The sequence below is a fragment of the Phragmites australis genome, chromosome 4 (genome assembly GCF_958298935.1).
Source record: "Phragmites australis chromosome 4, lpPhrAust1.1, whole genome shotgun sequence".
NCBI classification, from domain to species: Eukaryota; Viridiplantae; Streptophyta; class Magnoliopsida; order Poales; family Poaceae; genus Phragmites; species Phragmites australis.
The window spans coordinates 2,760,382-2,773,848 of record NC_084924.1 but is presented as its reverse complement, the minus strand read 5'-3'; the positions used below and the strand labels follow the sequence as shown (position 1 = coordinate 2,773,848).

The 13,467-nt window shown below is 44.8% G+C and overlaps 3 protein-coding genes across 3 annotated transcripts; 1 reads left to right on the top strand and 2 right to left on the bottom strand.

Annotated features, from left to right (window-relative positions):
* Nucleotides 1–327: 327 nt before the first annotated feature.
* LOC133915200 (OVARIAN TUMOR DOMAIN-containing deubiquitinating enzyme 5-like) lies at nucleotides 328–3,664 on the bottom strand. Its single transcript, XM_062358272.1, has 2 exons — nucleotides 3,157–3,664; nucleotides 328–1,417 (listed from the first exon to the last, which is right to left on the bottom strand). Exons 1-2 carry the CDS (start codon nucleotides 3,249–3,251, stop codon nucleotides 544–546), a joined length of 969 nt encoding a protein of 322 aa, XP_062214256.1. The 5' UTR covers nucleotides 3,252–3,664; the 3' UTR covers nucleotides 328–543.
* A 975-nt stretch (nucleotides 3,665–4,639) lies between these two features.
* On the bottom strand, nucleotides 4,640–7,031 carry LOC133915198 (uncharacterized). The gene is made up of 5 exons (XM_062358269.1): nucleotides 6,814–7,031; nucleotides 5,711–5,953; nucleotides 5,344–5,617; nucleotides 5,159–5,236; nucleotides 4,640–5,037 (listed from the first exon to the last, which is right to left on the bottom strand). The coding sequence occupies exons 2-5, from the start codon at nucleotides 5,944–5,946 to the stop codon at nucleotides 4,990–4,992; spliced, it is 636 nt and encodes a 211-aa protein (XP_062214253.1). The 5' UTR covers nucleotides 5,947–5,953; nucleotides 6,814–7,031; the 3' UTR covers nucleotides 4,640–4,989.
* A 2,119-nt stretch (nucleotides 7,032–9,150) lies between these two features.
* On the top strand, nucleotides 9,151–10,033 carry LOC133915201 (photosystem I reaction center subunit II, chloroplastic-like). Its single transcript, XM_062358273.1, has one exon. It carries the CDS (start codon nucleotides 9,252–9,254, stop codon nucleotides 9,870–9,872), a length of 621 nt encoding a protein of 206 aa, XP_062214257.1. The 5' UTR covers nucleotides 9,151–9,251; the 3' UTR covers nucleotides 9,873–10,033.
* The last annotated feature ends 3,434 nt before the right edge of the window (nucleotides 10,034–13,467 follow it).

The window sequence follows — 13,467 nt, the reverse complement described above, 5'->3', positions numbered from 1 at the left end:
GCCATGGAGGAGCTGTCCTTCTGGCGTCTGATTCTCTTTTCAACTGTGTTCGGATAGCCACATGGAAACATTCTTCTTAGCAGATCGTCAGCTGAGTTCCATTATCCAAGCCACGATAGTTAGTGATCAGAACACCACCAAGTTCGCTGCAACTCAAACCGTCAGATAGAAACGAAAGCTCACAACCAATTCCCATTCGGAAACAGGAGTAACAAGGACTCCAGGAATGCATACAGAAGCAAAGGAATGCAGTAGTAGTTTACTCATTTTAGTTCAACAGCACACCTATAAGCAGCAACAAACTATAGCCAATGAGAACAGGAACGGTACACAACCTTAGCCCATCAAACATATCACTGAGAGCAAAATTGTTTGGGAAACAAACTCCCGAGTACAGCTTTGATTGGTACACTCAACCTTCATCGACTGATGATAAGATGGAAAACGTAAGAGCAACCGAAAACTAATCAACTATTGTGTTTAGACTCTGACAGGCACCACGGGTAAACAATTAAACATATTAGAGATCATTGAATTTCTTTGTTAAGATAACTCGGTTGGAATCACCGAGTTGTAGTGCTCACCAAGACCATAGGCGTGCCTGTGATAGGACAGCCTGATGCTTGCGTCGTCAGCGCTACTACCTCCAGATCCAGATTTGTATTCTTTGCCCATTTCCACGTCCGGTAAGGAGCCCGAGTAGACCACAATATGCTTCTTGAGGCAGTGGATCAGTGCACCGAGCTCCAGCTGCCCACCCCAAGCAGCAGTGGACTCAATCTCCTGACAGTACCTCTCAAAGCTCTCGGAGGGATCTGGTCCAGTCTCGACCTTGCCTTCTGCCAAGAAAAATGGAAGGAAATCGGCAGCATGCTCCCGCATATACTTGGCTGTCATTTGCCGTAGCTCCTGGTAATTGTACCGTGTAGCGCCATTGGAATGAAGTGAAAGCTGGTTTTCGACAGCACGGTATAGGCAGTGGCCATCTGGCTTTATCTCCTGGATGGTCAGCCTCAAGGGCTCAAGTTTCCTTTCAAGCTTCTCATCTTCTATCATGCGATCGCTAACAAGGTTGCTTTGTTCTTCTTGAATCCGCTGCTCCCGAGCAGCTTCTTCCTTTGCCTTCTTCTCTCGCCGCCGTGCACCCTTGCTGGGCTTTGCAGAATCCGAATTGCTGGACATGGAAACACCAGCTATGGCCTTCACTAAGTTGTCAATGTTTCCCTTTTCTGAGCTGCCTGAGGGTTTGTACCCAAAAGAAGCAAGCTCTGCAGCATGTTTCGCCTCTAACTCAGCTGAGAGGTGTGATATTTCTTCCTCCACCTGCTTTTTCTTAGCCTTCTGCTCAGCTTTGCTTCCTTTCGCAGCTGCTTTCTTCATGCTTGTTTCCTTATCCTGGAGTTTGGATTTCTCTTTCCTGTTTTATACAAACAGAACAGAAAATCACCTTCTACAAACTTGTGAGGTGTGTCATAACTGAAAAGGATGGAGCTCACCATTTGTGAAGCCATCAAATAAACAGGCAAAGAACATACAATGATGAAAAATAAGATATATAAAACAGCAAGTTCAGCATCAACAAATTCAGCTACTTAGCTAATTTTGCACCATAAAATACATGGAGAAATGTGAAACAGCCACAGTTTTGCAGCTCACAATCTTATTGCCTTATTGGGTTTGATGTGACTATACATATTATCCAGAATGCACTATATTATGCCAAACCAGTCAACTGGCAGAAAAGTGCTTCTCTAGCAACTGTCTGGAACCAGCAGATTTACAGCTGCGAAAACTTTTTTTTTGGGGTTTTCCACATAACAACTCAAGTACTATATTGTGTTACATTTGATTGTATTTCTGCCTCCTAAACAGTTCTCGAACCAAAACCTTTCTATGTCACACTGACAAGTGGGCCAGCAAACATCTCATGCCTCTCATCTCTAACAGTCTCCTCTTTTTCAATGATAAAGGTTGCCCTATTGTAACTGAACCTTTTGATATCTATAATAATGACCATATTTTCAACCAAGGGTCCCTCACACCATCACAAAATCTGAAGCACCAAACCCTCACACTTACTGCTTCACAAAGTAGTTCATACATCATGTTCTATTTTCTAGATCACATTGATGTGATTTTAATACATTTAATTAAATAAAAAACAATTATTCAAAAGTTCTTTACTATACTAACACCTTTTCATTTAGAGGTTGGCTCAAAATCAGACCGTTTGGTTCTTTTTTCCATTATCCAAGCAATGTGGAGTAAACGCAATCTGGCATATGTCTGACAAAAATGAACTTCGCTACTACCAATTTGCAGTCATCTAGAATCAATCACATATAGCATATGTACCTAGAGATGAGATAACACACATTGTATCAAGCAAGAACCGTATCCATATGAAACCAGAGTGCTAACAATGAGCATTAAGCACCACCAATCATAAGACCATTGAGACATCTTCTAGATGCTATGAACATGCACATGGTGTATGCTTTCAGTGAAAACTGCTCGGCAAATCAACTCAGGTCATGTGTGTATCTGTGTGATCACTTGAATAATACCGCAGAAGACTTATCTTTTACTTGCATCATTTTTTTTTGTGTGTAACCTATATCACTGTTTACAAAGGTGTAATGGTGAATTGGATGAGGCATTTTAACTGCGGCCATGCAAATTTCTAGAAAACAGTGGCCTGAGAAATTCTAGCCATCGAGGTCGAGAAAAACATGTCTACTTTCCTAGATAAATCAATTTGCCACTGTTTGTATCACTAGAAAAAAGGGTGCATAACACTGTCAGGCTCTAACCAATAGCAAACTTGATTGGTAAAAATCAAAACACCACTTTTATTTTCTCGCAATTCACTATCCGCGGCCGTACCAAGATGACAAATCTAATGAACCGACCCAGCCTATAAGTTAGAACTTCGACATTTATGCGTTACTAACCTACAATCCTGAATTCTTCCAAAAGACCAAAAGGAAGAACATTTTCTTGCGAGACGCACAATCTGAACGAGAGAAACGCATAAATGGTCGACATAAGTAATGAAAACCTCGCGGAAAACAGCACAAGCACAGGCTTAGTCACCCAATCCACAGCGCAACAGAAGAGTAAGGAAGCGAGGCATGGAGCAAAGAAGAGGCTAACCTGTGCCTCGAGAGCACCTCCTCGAGCGTCTCTTTCTTCCGCTCCGGCGTCTCCGCCGCCACTGCGGCGGCTTCGACGCCTAGGGTTTCGTCCATCGGCGAAGGGACCAACAGACAAAAAAGGCTACCTCGTGCTATTGCTATATCTTATCTCGATCGAACGGTGGAGAAAAAAAATGATCCAACTACGTGTCCAGGCCGGGCTCACTGGGGGTTTGGATGGGAGGAGGGCCGCTCGCGGGCTGAGCCAGCGGGACGAGGGGGTACCGTGCCGCGCCGGGAGCAGGGGGGCGGCGGCGGCGACTGGCTGGCCGGAGGAGACGGCGACAGGGGGGCGTCGCGGCGAGGATACCTAGAGGGAGACGGCGGCGGACGCGAGAGAGGGCCACGGCCCACGATGGAGTGGCCAGGTACGGTCGCCGTGGTCCGCTCGTGCGCAGGTGAATAGGACGGCATTGAAATGTAAGGTGTGTTCCGTTTCTTGGATCACGTGGGATATGAGTAAGTTTGTGTTTGGTTCACTTAATCGAAAATATACCAAGAAAATACTATACCAAGCTGTACGGCATAATCGGTCCAATGACCTCCTACAACTTGCGGTTAGTGATGATTCATAACTATCAATGCTTATTAAGAATTTTTAGCTAAACATCGGTTACAATTAATGTTTTAATCATAACTAATTATTATTATAAGTATTTAGTGATGATTATTGATAACTTAAGTTATGATTATATTAAATTAGTAATGATTAGTACTAACATAGTTTGTTAATAATAATAAATAATAACTAATTATTATTGTGAATATTTAGTAATGATTATTGATAACTTATCGATAACTTAAGTTATGATTATCTAGAATTAGTAATGATTGAACATGTTCTCGTATCATCTCATACATTCAATTAAATACATTTACGTATCATTCAATACATCAAACCAAACAATTTACATATATCACCATCCTTCTCCTTTTAAAATAAGCAATAGCATAAAGCGAAAAAAATCAAAGTGTGGCTAAATTTTAGTCTTGATCCAAATAGAAACTAAATTTCATCCAAACAAAAACCAAATTTTCTAAACGTAGCCAAATTTTGGCTTGCCATCTTGGACTCCTTGTGCAATTGTGCTCAACTGCTGATATATGGGTACGGACCATTCAATTGAATGGAACGTAGTGCCTGCAGGCAGCATGCTATGAGATCATCTAGAGGTGTCAAACTGAGGAGCAAAACAACTGTAACAGACCAGGCAATGCTGCTAGCGGAGCTAGCAAATACAGCACATTCGCTGAACGACTTGTACCATACACGATGACAAGGTCCACGCTGAGATTAGATCTAGGAACCTTTGCCTGCCTTCAGGAACTCAGGATCGACTCTTGAGTGCTCCTACGGCGTGCTGTTGCAGCCTGAGCTCATACACAAGGACTAATCCACATTGCAAATTCGACAATCAATTTGATTGAACGACCACCATAAATCTTCCAGTAAACTAGTTTAACCATTACGAGTTTACAGCAACAGAAGATCAGTCAACCTCGAACCTTCACTGTTTATTTTTTGCAGAAGCTGATCATTCCTTCCTCTGTGGGGTTGAGAGTGAGACAAAAAGGTCTCAAACTAATCAAACCAAAAGATCAAGTTGTACCTTGTCTTCAGAGGTTAATAGAACTAACCAAACTAAAAAGGTCACTAGATCAGGAATTGTCTAATATACTCTTTCTGAATTAGATGCTGAGGTTTGTCTGATTGAAGAACCAACATTGCAACCTAACTAGAGGTTTCTGCCTCCAGCTAAAATTAAGTCCAAAAACTCATACCACGCCACCTCTATTCTGAATCACTCTCCATGGTCAAAGCCTTCAAGCCTCTAGCCCTCTGCAGATTGTTTCACTCATATCAGCAACCGGGCAGTAACACATTGACAAATTCAAATTTGAACAGAGAGGTGCATTATGTACTTCTTGAAGCAAAAGAAAAATATTTATATCCATGTTACCTTCCTAGAACTTTTCTTCTCTCTAACTTCGTATCTCTCATGCGACAAATCTGACAACCAAGCTCCTGGGCTCACCATCTATAGTTGTTTGAAAAAGAAACAAAAGAAAGGGTAAAAGAATGAGCATGATCGTAGCAATGAAAAGAAGAAAACGTAGCAATTGAATCTGTGGAAGTGAGCATTACAAGCAAGCACTTCTGCATCAACTTGGGCCTCTTCTTTGGCCTCTGTGGGAGCTTGCAGCCCTTCATTGCCATGAAGTCCTCCTCCTTCTCCTTATTAGACAGCGCAATGAAGAACCTTGGCAGCGAAGTGGTGCCCCTCTCTTCTGTTCCACCACCGAAATCGAACCCACTCCCCTCGAAAGGAAAAGGTGAACCCCTAGTGGAGTAGTATCGGTCCTTATCTGGTGAGAGGGCCATCGATTGCTTGTACTCATTCACTAGTGAGTCTGATTTCCTGCTTCACAGAAGATATTTTGAGAATCCTATTAGGGAACTTGTTGATATAGCAGTGGGCAGTGCGAACAAAGCCTGTATATAGTGAAATTACCTGCGGTGAAGGGTGCTAGGACGGCGTGGTGAACGAAATGGTGCAATGTCACCTCCAAGAAGGGGCCGAGTTGTGCGGGGTACAGCACGTCTAAGAACTTCAGATGGCGACGGTGAAGGGGAGCCGTCGTCACGCGTCTTGACACAGCGCAGACGCTTCCGGCTGCCCCATTTCAGGAAGAGGTTTGGCTCGCTGGGAGACCTTGAGGGCCTTGAGTCCTTCACTTCCTGATCCATCTGTACCCTGAAAGGGCCATATGCAGTGAACAAGGATAGTTGGGTACAAAGTAGAAACTGAAGCCAAGAGAAAAGCTTGGGATTAAAGCTCCAGTAGTTTCAGTGAGAAGAGGAGGATGAACACTAAAATCAAATGTTCATCAGAGCAAAAAATCTTGACCCAAAGTTCACTTAAAGAAAAAAAAATTGCCCCAAAACACAAAGCAAAGGGTTCTTCCTCTCCATCCAAACAACTTGATCTGGTGCTCTTACCCCAGCTTGCATGAGGAAAATCAGGGGAGAAAAAACATAATCTTAACTCAGCGCGTCTACTGCAAGGACTCTTTCATAGGGTAAAATCCTACATTTTTGTCGATCCAAAAGGGAGAACGAACATCCAGTAGAACCAGCAAATGAACATCTACTCTATTTCAACCCGAGAAAAAAAAAACATAATCTTTCTCTGCGAGAAGTGGAATGCTACAAGTAAATCAGACGCACATGAGCAAAGAAAAAATAATCTAACTCCCAAGTCCCAAAATACTGGTAAGAAGCACCAAAATTGTATAAAACTTGGCGAAATGGCTCCTTGTGCGTCTGCTCCTAAACATCTTGCTTTAAACGCCTGTCAAGATCCAAAAATAAATCGAGAGGGGGGAGAGGAGAAACATAACTCTCAACTCCAAACACAACCCCGCCGCCAAAACCAGATCGAGAAACAAATTCCTACATGCGCAAAATCAAACCGCATCTTTCAACTACAACTACAAGATTAACCGCCAGGATCCAGATTCAGAGGTGGAACTGACTCCATCCAACTCCGGAGGCCAACAAACAAAAAATCCCACCCAAATCCCAAAAGAATGGAGAGGAGAAAGAAGTGCTTACGGACTTGCAGCTCCACCGCCGATTCACTCCAGGAAACCTCTTCGAAACAGGTTGGCAAAACCAGATGAGGAGCAGTTCTTGGGGAGATTAGGCTGTTGCTTCTTGGGCTGCCCCGGCTTCTTGGGGAGAAGAAGCGACCAGGGCACCAGGCGACGCAGGGGCAGGGGAGGGCCGGGGGCACAGACAACCCTCCCCCTCTCCTGTATATGGATGGGTCTTCTTTGCCCTGGGAAGGTTCGTGGCCGTCGGATCGGGCATGCATGGCTCAGATAAGGGCGGCATCTTTTTTCCCTCGTCTCTGGTTTGGCGCCCGAGGTGGGGTGTTGCGGGGAGCGGCAACCCTGTGTGAGGCCAGCTGTAACAGAGGTGGCATTCGCCTCCTCTATGTCTGTCTCTGTAGCGTGGTGCCGTTTTTGTTAACTTTAAACGTATTTAAGTAGATGTGGTTTCTAGTTATATAGTGTTGCGACCGTTTGTATTGTTGTATTGGAGTATCTTAAATTTGTTGTATTCTCTTTTCTTTCTTTAATACTATGTATAACGAATGATTATAAATCTGAAGTAAGAAGTAGAGTAATAAAAGATAGAAAATAAGATAGTTATTGAAAATTAAAAAAATATTATAATAGTATTAGATAATAATATAATAATATTTTAGGGATAAATTTTTAAGTATCTGTTGGAGATAGCCCGAGAAACAAAATTATCAGAGCTTGCATTATTATTACGTATTCTTTTGTAAAAAATGTAAGCGTTGTTGCATCTTCTCTTCTCTGCCACATAAAATACGAGCCAATTCTGGCATCATCTATTCTCTATCCTCTTTTCTTATAACAAAAGCTCTTAATTTATCTATTTTTACTATACATATTTGCCATCTTCCTCACCTCGTTAAGCTACGGATATAAAACTCGTTTTACTAATAAAAATAAATAAAGAAGTTTCAATTAGCAGATAATCTTCTCGTTCTTTCTCGAATCATATATAAAATCAAACTACGATATCACTCCTGATGTATTTATTCGGCAACGCTCGTATGCTATATCCACATCTCTATAATTTAATTTTATAATTGATGTTACCGTATCTAATATTTGTATTTTTTGGCAACGTATAAGCACTTAGCTAGTTTGCAACACATAAGCACTTAGCCAGTTAGTTTGTAATAATCACTATTGCTTATTTTTCTCTCTTGGACTTTAGAGAGAAATTAAGAGTATATTTAGTTCGCGCCTAAATTTATTATATCTAAGGTTAGTCACGCTATATATTTTTAGACAGTTGTTTAGTTAACTGTCATAATTGTAGTAAGATGAACTTTGTTAACACCTGATCCATATGTCATGCACTCAATTTTTTATTAATTTTGCTAAATTTATAGCTAAAAATTTTTTAAGCTATTTTTTATAATAGATCACACTTAACTCATCTCAGATATGGTAAATTTAGACGTAAATCAAACCAGCCGTACCATCGGTGGATCTAAACTTAATTTTCTCAGGCCTTGGGCCTCGTCCACAGCCCACGGGCCGATAGCCTAATAGACATCTCACAGCACGGCACGGCACTGTACTCACTATCATGATTCCGGCCCAAAAACAGCCATGGCACGACTCACTAGGGCCCGGCCTAGCCCACAGAATTGATACCGTTATCCAGAGAGATGTGTGCTGGTTGATTACGAGTCACCAGTGCACGGCTGCAGCCTCCATGATCCCATTGCTTCCAGTTCCAGTGCCGGAGAGCACAGGTCGTGCGAGCTGCGAAGTCAGTACCGGCCACCTGTCTGCTCTACATGCACGACAATCCACCACTGTTTCTAGAACTAGAAATGCTTTTTTTTCGAGTAACAGGTGCTTCTGTTACGATTGGAGTATTCTGCATTCATCTGAGGCCTGTTTAGCAGAGATATAGTTACAAAAAATTTTAAATAAGATTATTCTTAGCTCTATAAATTTTTAGAGCTTGAGCTGTGAATAAATTGGTGAATCTTTGGTTGAAACATTTTATTCTTATTTTAAATTTAAAAATATATATTTAAATTATTTTATTTTATCTTATAAATTTTAAATCTTACGTGAATCTCAACCGTGTGCTAGAGCGTTATATATTATTCTTAACCGTGTGCATGCAGATGCAGTGTCCATTGTGAGCCGTTGTGGTCTGATTCTGATCCGCGACGTTCTCCTCCGGGGCGGCGTGGTGTGGCGCGTGACGGCCCCGCGGCGACATGTGTGGATGCCCGGCCTCCGGTCGTATCAAATTCCGCGCTCCCCATTGGCCGGCCTCATATCCCCTTATCCACTTGGCCGCCCCCTTCGCGCCCATTACCTCTTAGCTGCCATGCCAGCGCCGCCCTCGACTGCTCCATCTCATCTTGCACTTGCGTAGTCGACGACCCCGCGCGCCACCTCTCCCCTCGCCAAGAAACGCGCGCCATGGCCATGGCCACGCAAGCCTCCGCCGCCACGCGCCACCTCCTGGCCGCCGCCGTCTGGTCGCCGGCGAGGCCACGCCTCGGCTCATCGTCCGTCTCGCTCCCGTCCTCCTCCCGCGGCCCCGCGCCACTCAGGGCCGCCGCGGCCGAGGAGCCCGCGACCGAGGAGAAGAAGCCCGAGGCGCCCAAGGGGTTCGTGCCCCCGCAGCTGGACCCCAACACGCCGTCGCCCATCTTCGGCGGCAGCACGGGCGGGCTGCTCCGCAAGGCGCAGGTGGAGGAGTTCTACGTCATCACGTGGACGTCCCCCAAGGAGCAGGTCTTCGAGATGCCCACGGGCGGCGCCGCCATCATGCGGGAGGGGCCCAACCTCCTGAAGCTGGCCCGCAAGGAGCAGTGCCTGGCGCTCGGCACCAGGCTCCGGTCCAAGTACAAGATCAACTACCAGTTCTACCGCGTCTTCCCCAACGGCGAGGTGCAGTACCTGCACCCCAAGGACGGCGTCTACCCGGAGAAGGTCAACGCCGGCAGGCAGGGCGTCGGACAGAACTACCGCAGCATCGGCAAGAACGTCAGCCCCATCGAGGTTAAGTTCACCGGCAAGAACGTCTTCGATATCTAATCTCATCTCCCATTAAGATCGACGACCAGAGGAATTGTTAGCTGCTGCTGTTGGGTGGTGATCGGTGGTGGATCGATATGTAATTTTATTGTCAAGTTTTCTTGGTGATTGCGGAGGCTGTGCACGGGATTATATGTACATGCTGGTGATGTTTACCTTAACCTTGCTTGCATGATTGATCATTGCTAGTTGCTACATGATATATCTTCCAAAAATCACAGGGTAATTAACACTAATACGTTTCAACGTGCAGTGCATAAACACTCTGTTCTGTTCTGCTTATTTTATACATGTAGCGTGCACTGTACTAGTGCTTGTTAGACTGATCTCTCACTAATTAAGCCCAACGGCTTAATTAGAACCTTGACCCGCGCCCTGATCGGGGGCGTCCAGCCCATTATGGCTGGTGGGCCCCCGTCGCCAGCGCTATAAAAAGAGGTGGAGGCCGGGGCGCTCGGTACGAGGTTCATCGCGCCGCTAGTCACCCCACCGACATCTAAACCCTAACCGATCTAGAGGAGGGGGCGCTGTGCCGACGGGAAGCTCCACCTGGCCCTCTGCGTCACGCCCTGGACTACGTGCGCCTACGTCACCATCGTCGGACGCCGGCGAGCCCTTCTGCCCCGACCGTCGCTGCCCTAGCGCAGAGCTCCACCGACGAAGCAGAGATGGCGGGTTCTAGCAACCTTACTCCAACCACTGGAGTCTCAGGTATGAACCCATCCATCTCCCCCCTCTCTCCCTTCTACTCTCGGTAGTGCGGTCATCAGATTGTTGAAGATGAACATCACATGTCCTAACAATGGTATCAGAGCCCACAACCAAACCCTAACCCTAACAGTTCATCTTCGACTCAGGGGGGGGGGGATCTCTCACCTCTTCTGGCCGTAGATCACCGCCGTGGGCGGCAGAGAACTCGCACCGCCGCTCGACGGCGTGCGGCACAGAGCCGAGCCCCGAGCGCCTCCTCCGCGGGCTCAAGGGGTCAGGCACCACCGTGAAGCCACTCGACGGCGGCGCGCTCACCCCTAGGGGAGCGCGCACCCCGGCGAGGAGCCTCGCGGCTGCACCGTCTCTCCTCTCCGGCGCCGGTCGCCGCGGAGCGCCCCGGCCACCGTGTCGCCGCTCGGTCTCGCGAGAGAGAGAGAGGAGATTGAATAGGTTAGGGTTAGGGCGAGGGGCGCGGCGACGTCGGGTTTTGTTCGGCCGAGATCGCCGCTGCGCCGTCCGATCCAAATGAATGGCTGAGATCGACGCGGGCGGGCGGGGGGGCGCGCTGATGGGCCGAATTGGCGACCCAGGCCCAGGTTGCGGCCTGGGCGCGCGTCGGCCGTCGCGGGCGCGTCCGCCGCGGGCCGCTAGCGGGCCAAATCTCCGGCTGGGTCCAACAGTACCGGGCCGAAAGTGAAATGGATGGGCTGTCAAGGCCGAAATGGTGTTTTCAACAGTATAAAAGTATCTATACTGTTTAGCATTTTCCAGAAAGTATTTAAATTGAATTATTGGTGTGATTTTTATGCAAAAAAAATTATCCAACGATAATTTTGCCCAGAAAATTATAAAGTCTAGAAATAATTCTGGAAAAAAATAGTATAAAGTATTTAAAATTGTTTTCCGCTGCGTATTTTCATTATTAAATTCAAACCAACGGGAGAATTTAATTCTGGAAATGAAAATGATGATTATTATTATAATTTTGTTATTATTCTGACCAACGTTGATTAATAGCAATATTATAATAATATTAATGTATAATCTCATGTATTAATTCTATTTTGCCCAACGGTGATATAGAATTAGTGCAGGGAACAGTTGTATGTTTTGATTTTAACCAACGTTGCAATCAAGGCATGCAATTGTGGTGTCATTTCATGTTCTCACATTATTTGAATTGTATTTTCAGGAGGGTACAACTTGATGGGTTGTATCAATGAGATTCCAACTCTGAAAGGTGACAACTATTCAGAGTGGAAAAAGAAAATCGACCTAGCCTTCATCTTGGCTGAGGTTGATTGGGTAGTCACCACACCGTGTCCTACAGATCCTGTGGCACCGGTGAGGGAGACAAACGAGGCTGATGCCGCTTGGGCAACCAGAGATAGGGATTATCAATCCCAAAAGATGGCCTATGACCTTGAGCATAGGAAGTGGGTCACTGCCAACAAGAAATGTTTGGCAGTGATAAAGAACACGATTGTGCCTGCTATTGTGGGTTCGATCTCAGAGTGTGACACTGTCACTGAGTACCTGAACAGAATAAAGAGTCAGTTTACTGGCTCTTCAAAGACTTATGCTACCCAGCTGATAAAGCAGCTGGTAACAGAAAGATACTCAGGTGGAGGCAGTGGCATAAGAGAGCACATACTGAGGATGAGCAACTTGGCATCCAAGCTCAAACCAATGGATCTGGCTCTAAAGGATGAGTTCCTTATCCATTTGATTTTTGCTTCTTTGCCAAAAGAGTTTGATACATTTGTTGTAAACTACAACATACAGCCCGAGAAGTGGGATTTAGAGAAGCTCATTGCTATGTGTGTGCAAGAAGAGGAAAGGATAAAAGCTTCACATGGTGGTTTCATCAACTATGTGAAAGAGAATAACAAGAAAAAGAATTTCGATGCCAACTCTCCAAAGGGCAAGGGCAAAGGCCCCATGCAGCATCAACAAAAGAAATTCACAGTGGAGAAAGATCAGTGTCTTCATTGCAAGAAGACGGGGCATTACAAGAAAGACTGTCCCGAATTCTTGAAAATGATAATGGCAAAGAAAGGTGAGAACATTATTACGTTCATAAATGAAATCCTGTATGTGAGTTATTCGAAATCTACATGGTGGATTGACTCAGGAGCAACTGTTCATGTTGCAAACTCATTACAGGGATTCCGTTCGACGAGGACTACGCAAAGAAGCGAAAGACACGTTAAAGTCGCAAATGGAGTCCAAGCAGATGTTGAAGCCATTGGCGACCTTCCTCTGGAGCTTGCTGATGGATTCACATTAATTCTTAGAGATGTGCTTTATGTTCCCTCTTTACAGAGGAATTTGATTAGTGTTTCATGTTTGGACAATGATGGATATGATTGCCATTTTGGAAATGGCAAATGTAAGATAACATTCAATAATGCATGTGTTGGGATTGCTATCTTACAAAATGAGTTATATTTGTTATCACTACGTGATGAAGTAAATGTTATATGTGATAGTGAAAACGTATCCTCGTCTGCGGATGTAAACAGAAAACGAAAGCGAACTCAAGATGCGTCGTCGAAATTATGGCACTGTCGTTTAGGCCATATTTCGAGGGGGAGAATAGAGAGACTAGTAAAGAATGATATTCTTCCTCCATTAGAGTTCGCAGACTTAGAGCAATGCAGAGATTGCATAAAAGGAAAATATGTAAAGAAAATTAAGAAAAATGCCAAACGAAGCACAGGAATATTAGAAATAATCCACACAGACATATGTGGTCCATTTCCTGTGAAAAGTGTGGATGGTTTTGACTCGTTCATAACATTCACAGATGATTACTCCCGTTTTGGCTATATTTATCCAATTAAAGAAAGAACAGAAGCATTGGATAAATTTAAGATATTCA

Bases quoted from the DNA above. Each gene is read 5' to 3' on its own strand.
- LOC133915198 (XM_062358269.1), bottom strand. From the start codon at position 5,946: ATGGATCAGGAAGTGAAGGACTCAAGGCCCTCAAGGTCTCCCAGCGAG. The intron at 5,618-5,710 runs GTAATTTCACTA...TCTGTGAAGCAG, and splicing joins CCTAGCACCCTTCACCGCAG to GAAATCAGACTCACTAGTGA. The intron at 5,038-5,158 runs GTAACATGGATA...AACAATCTGCAG, and splicing joins AGAAGAAAAGTTCTAGGAAG to AGGGCTAGAGGCTTGAAGGC.
- LOC133915201 (XM_062358273.1), top strand. From the start codon at position 9,252: ATGGCCATGGCCACGCAAGCCTCCGCCGCCACGCGCCACCTCCTGGCC.
- LOC133915200 (XM_062358272.1), bottom strand. From the start codon at position 3,251: ATGGACGAAACCCTAGGCGTCGAAGCCGCCGCAGTGGCGGCGGAGACG. The intron at 1,418-3,156 runs GTTAGCCTCTTC...TGTATAAAACAG, and splicing joins GAGGTGCTCTCGAGGCACAG to GAAAGAGAAATCCAAACTCC.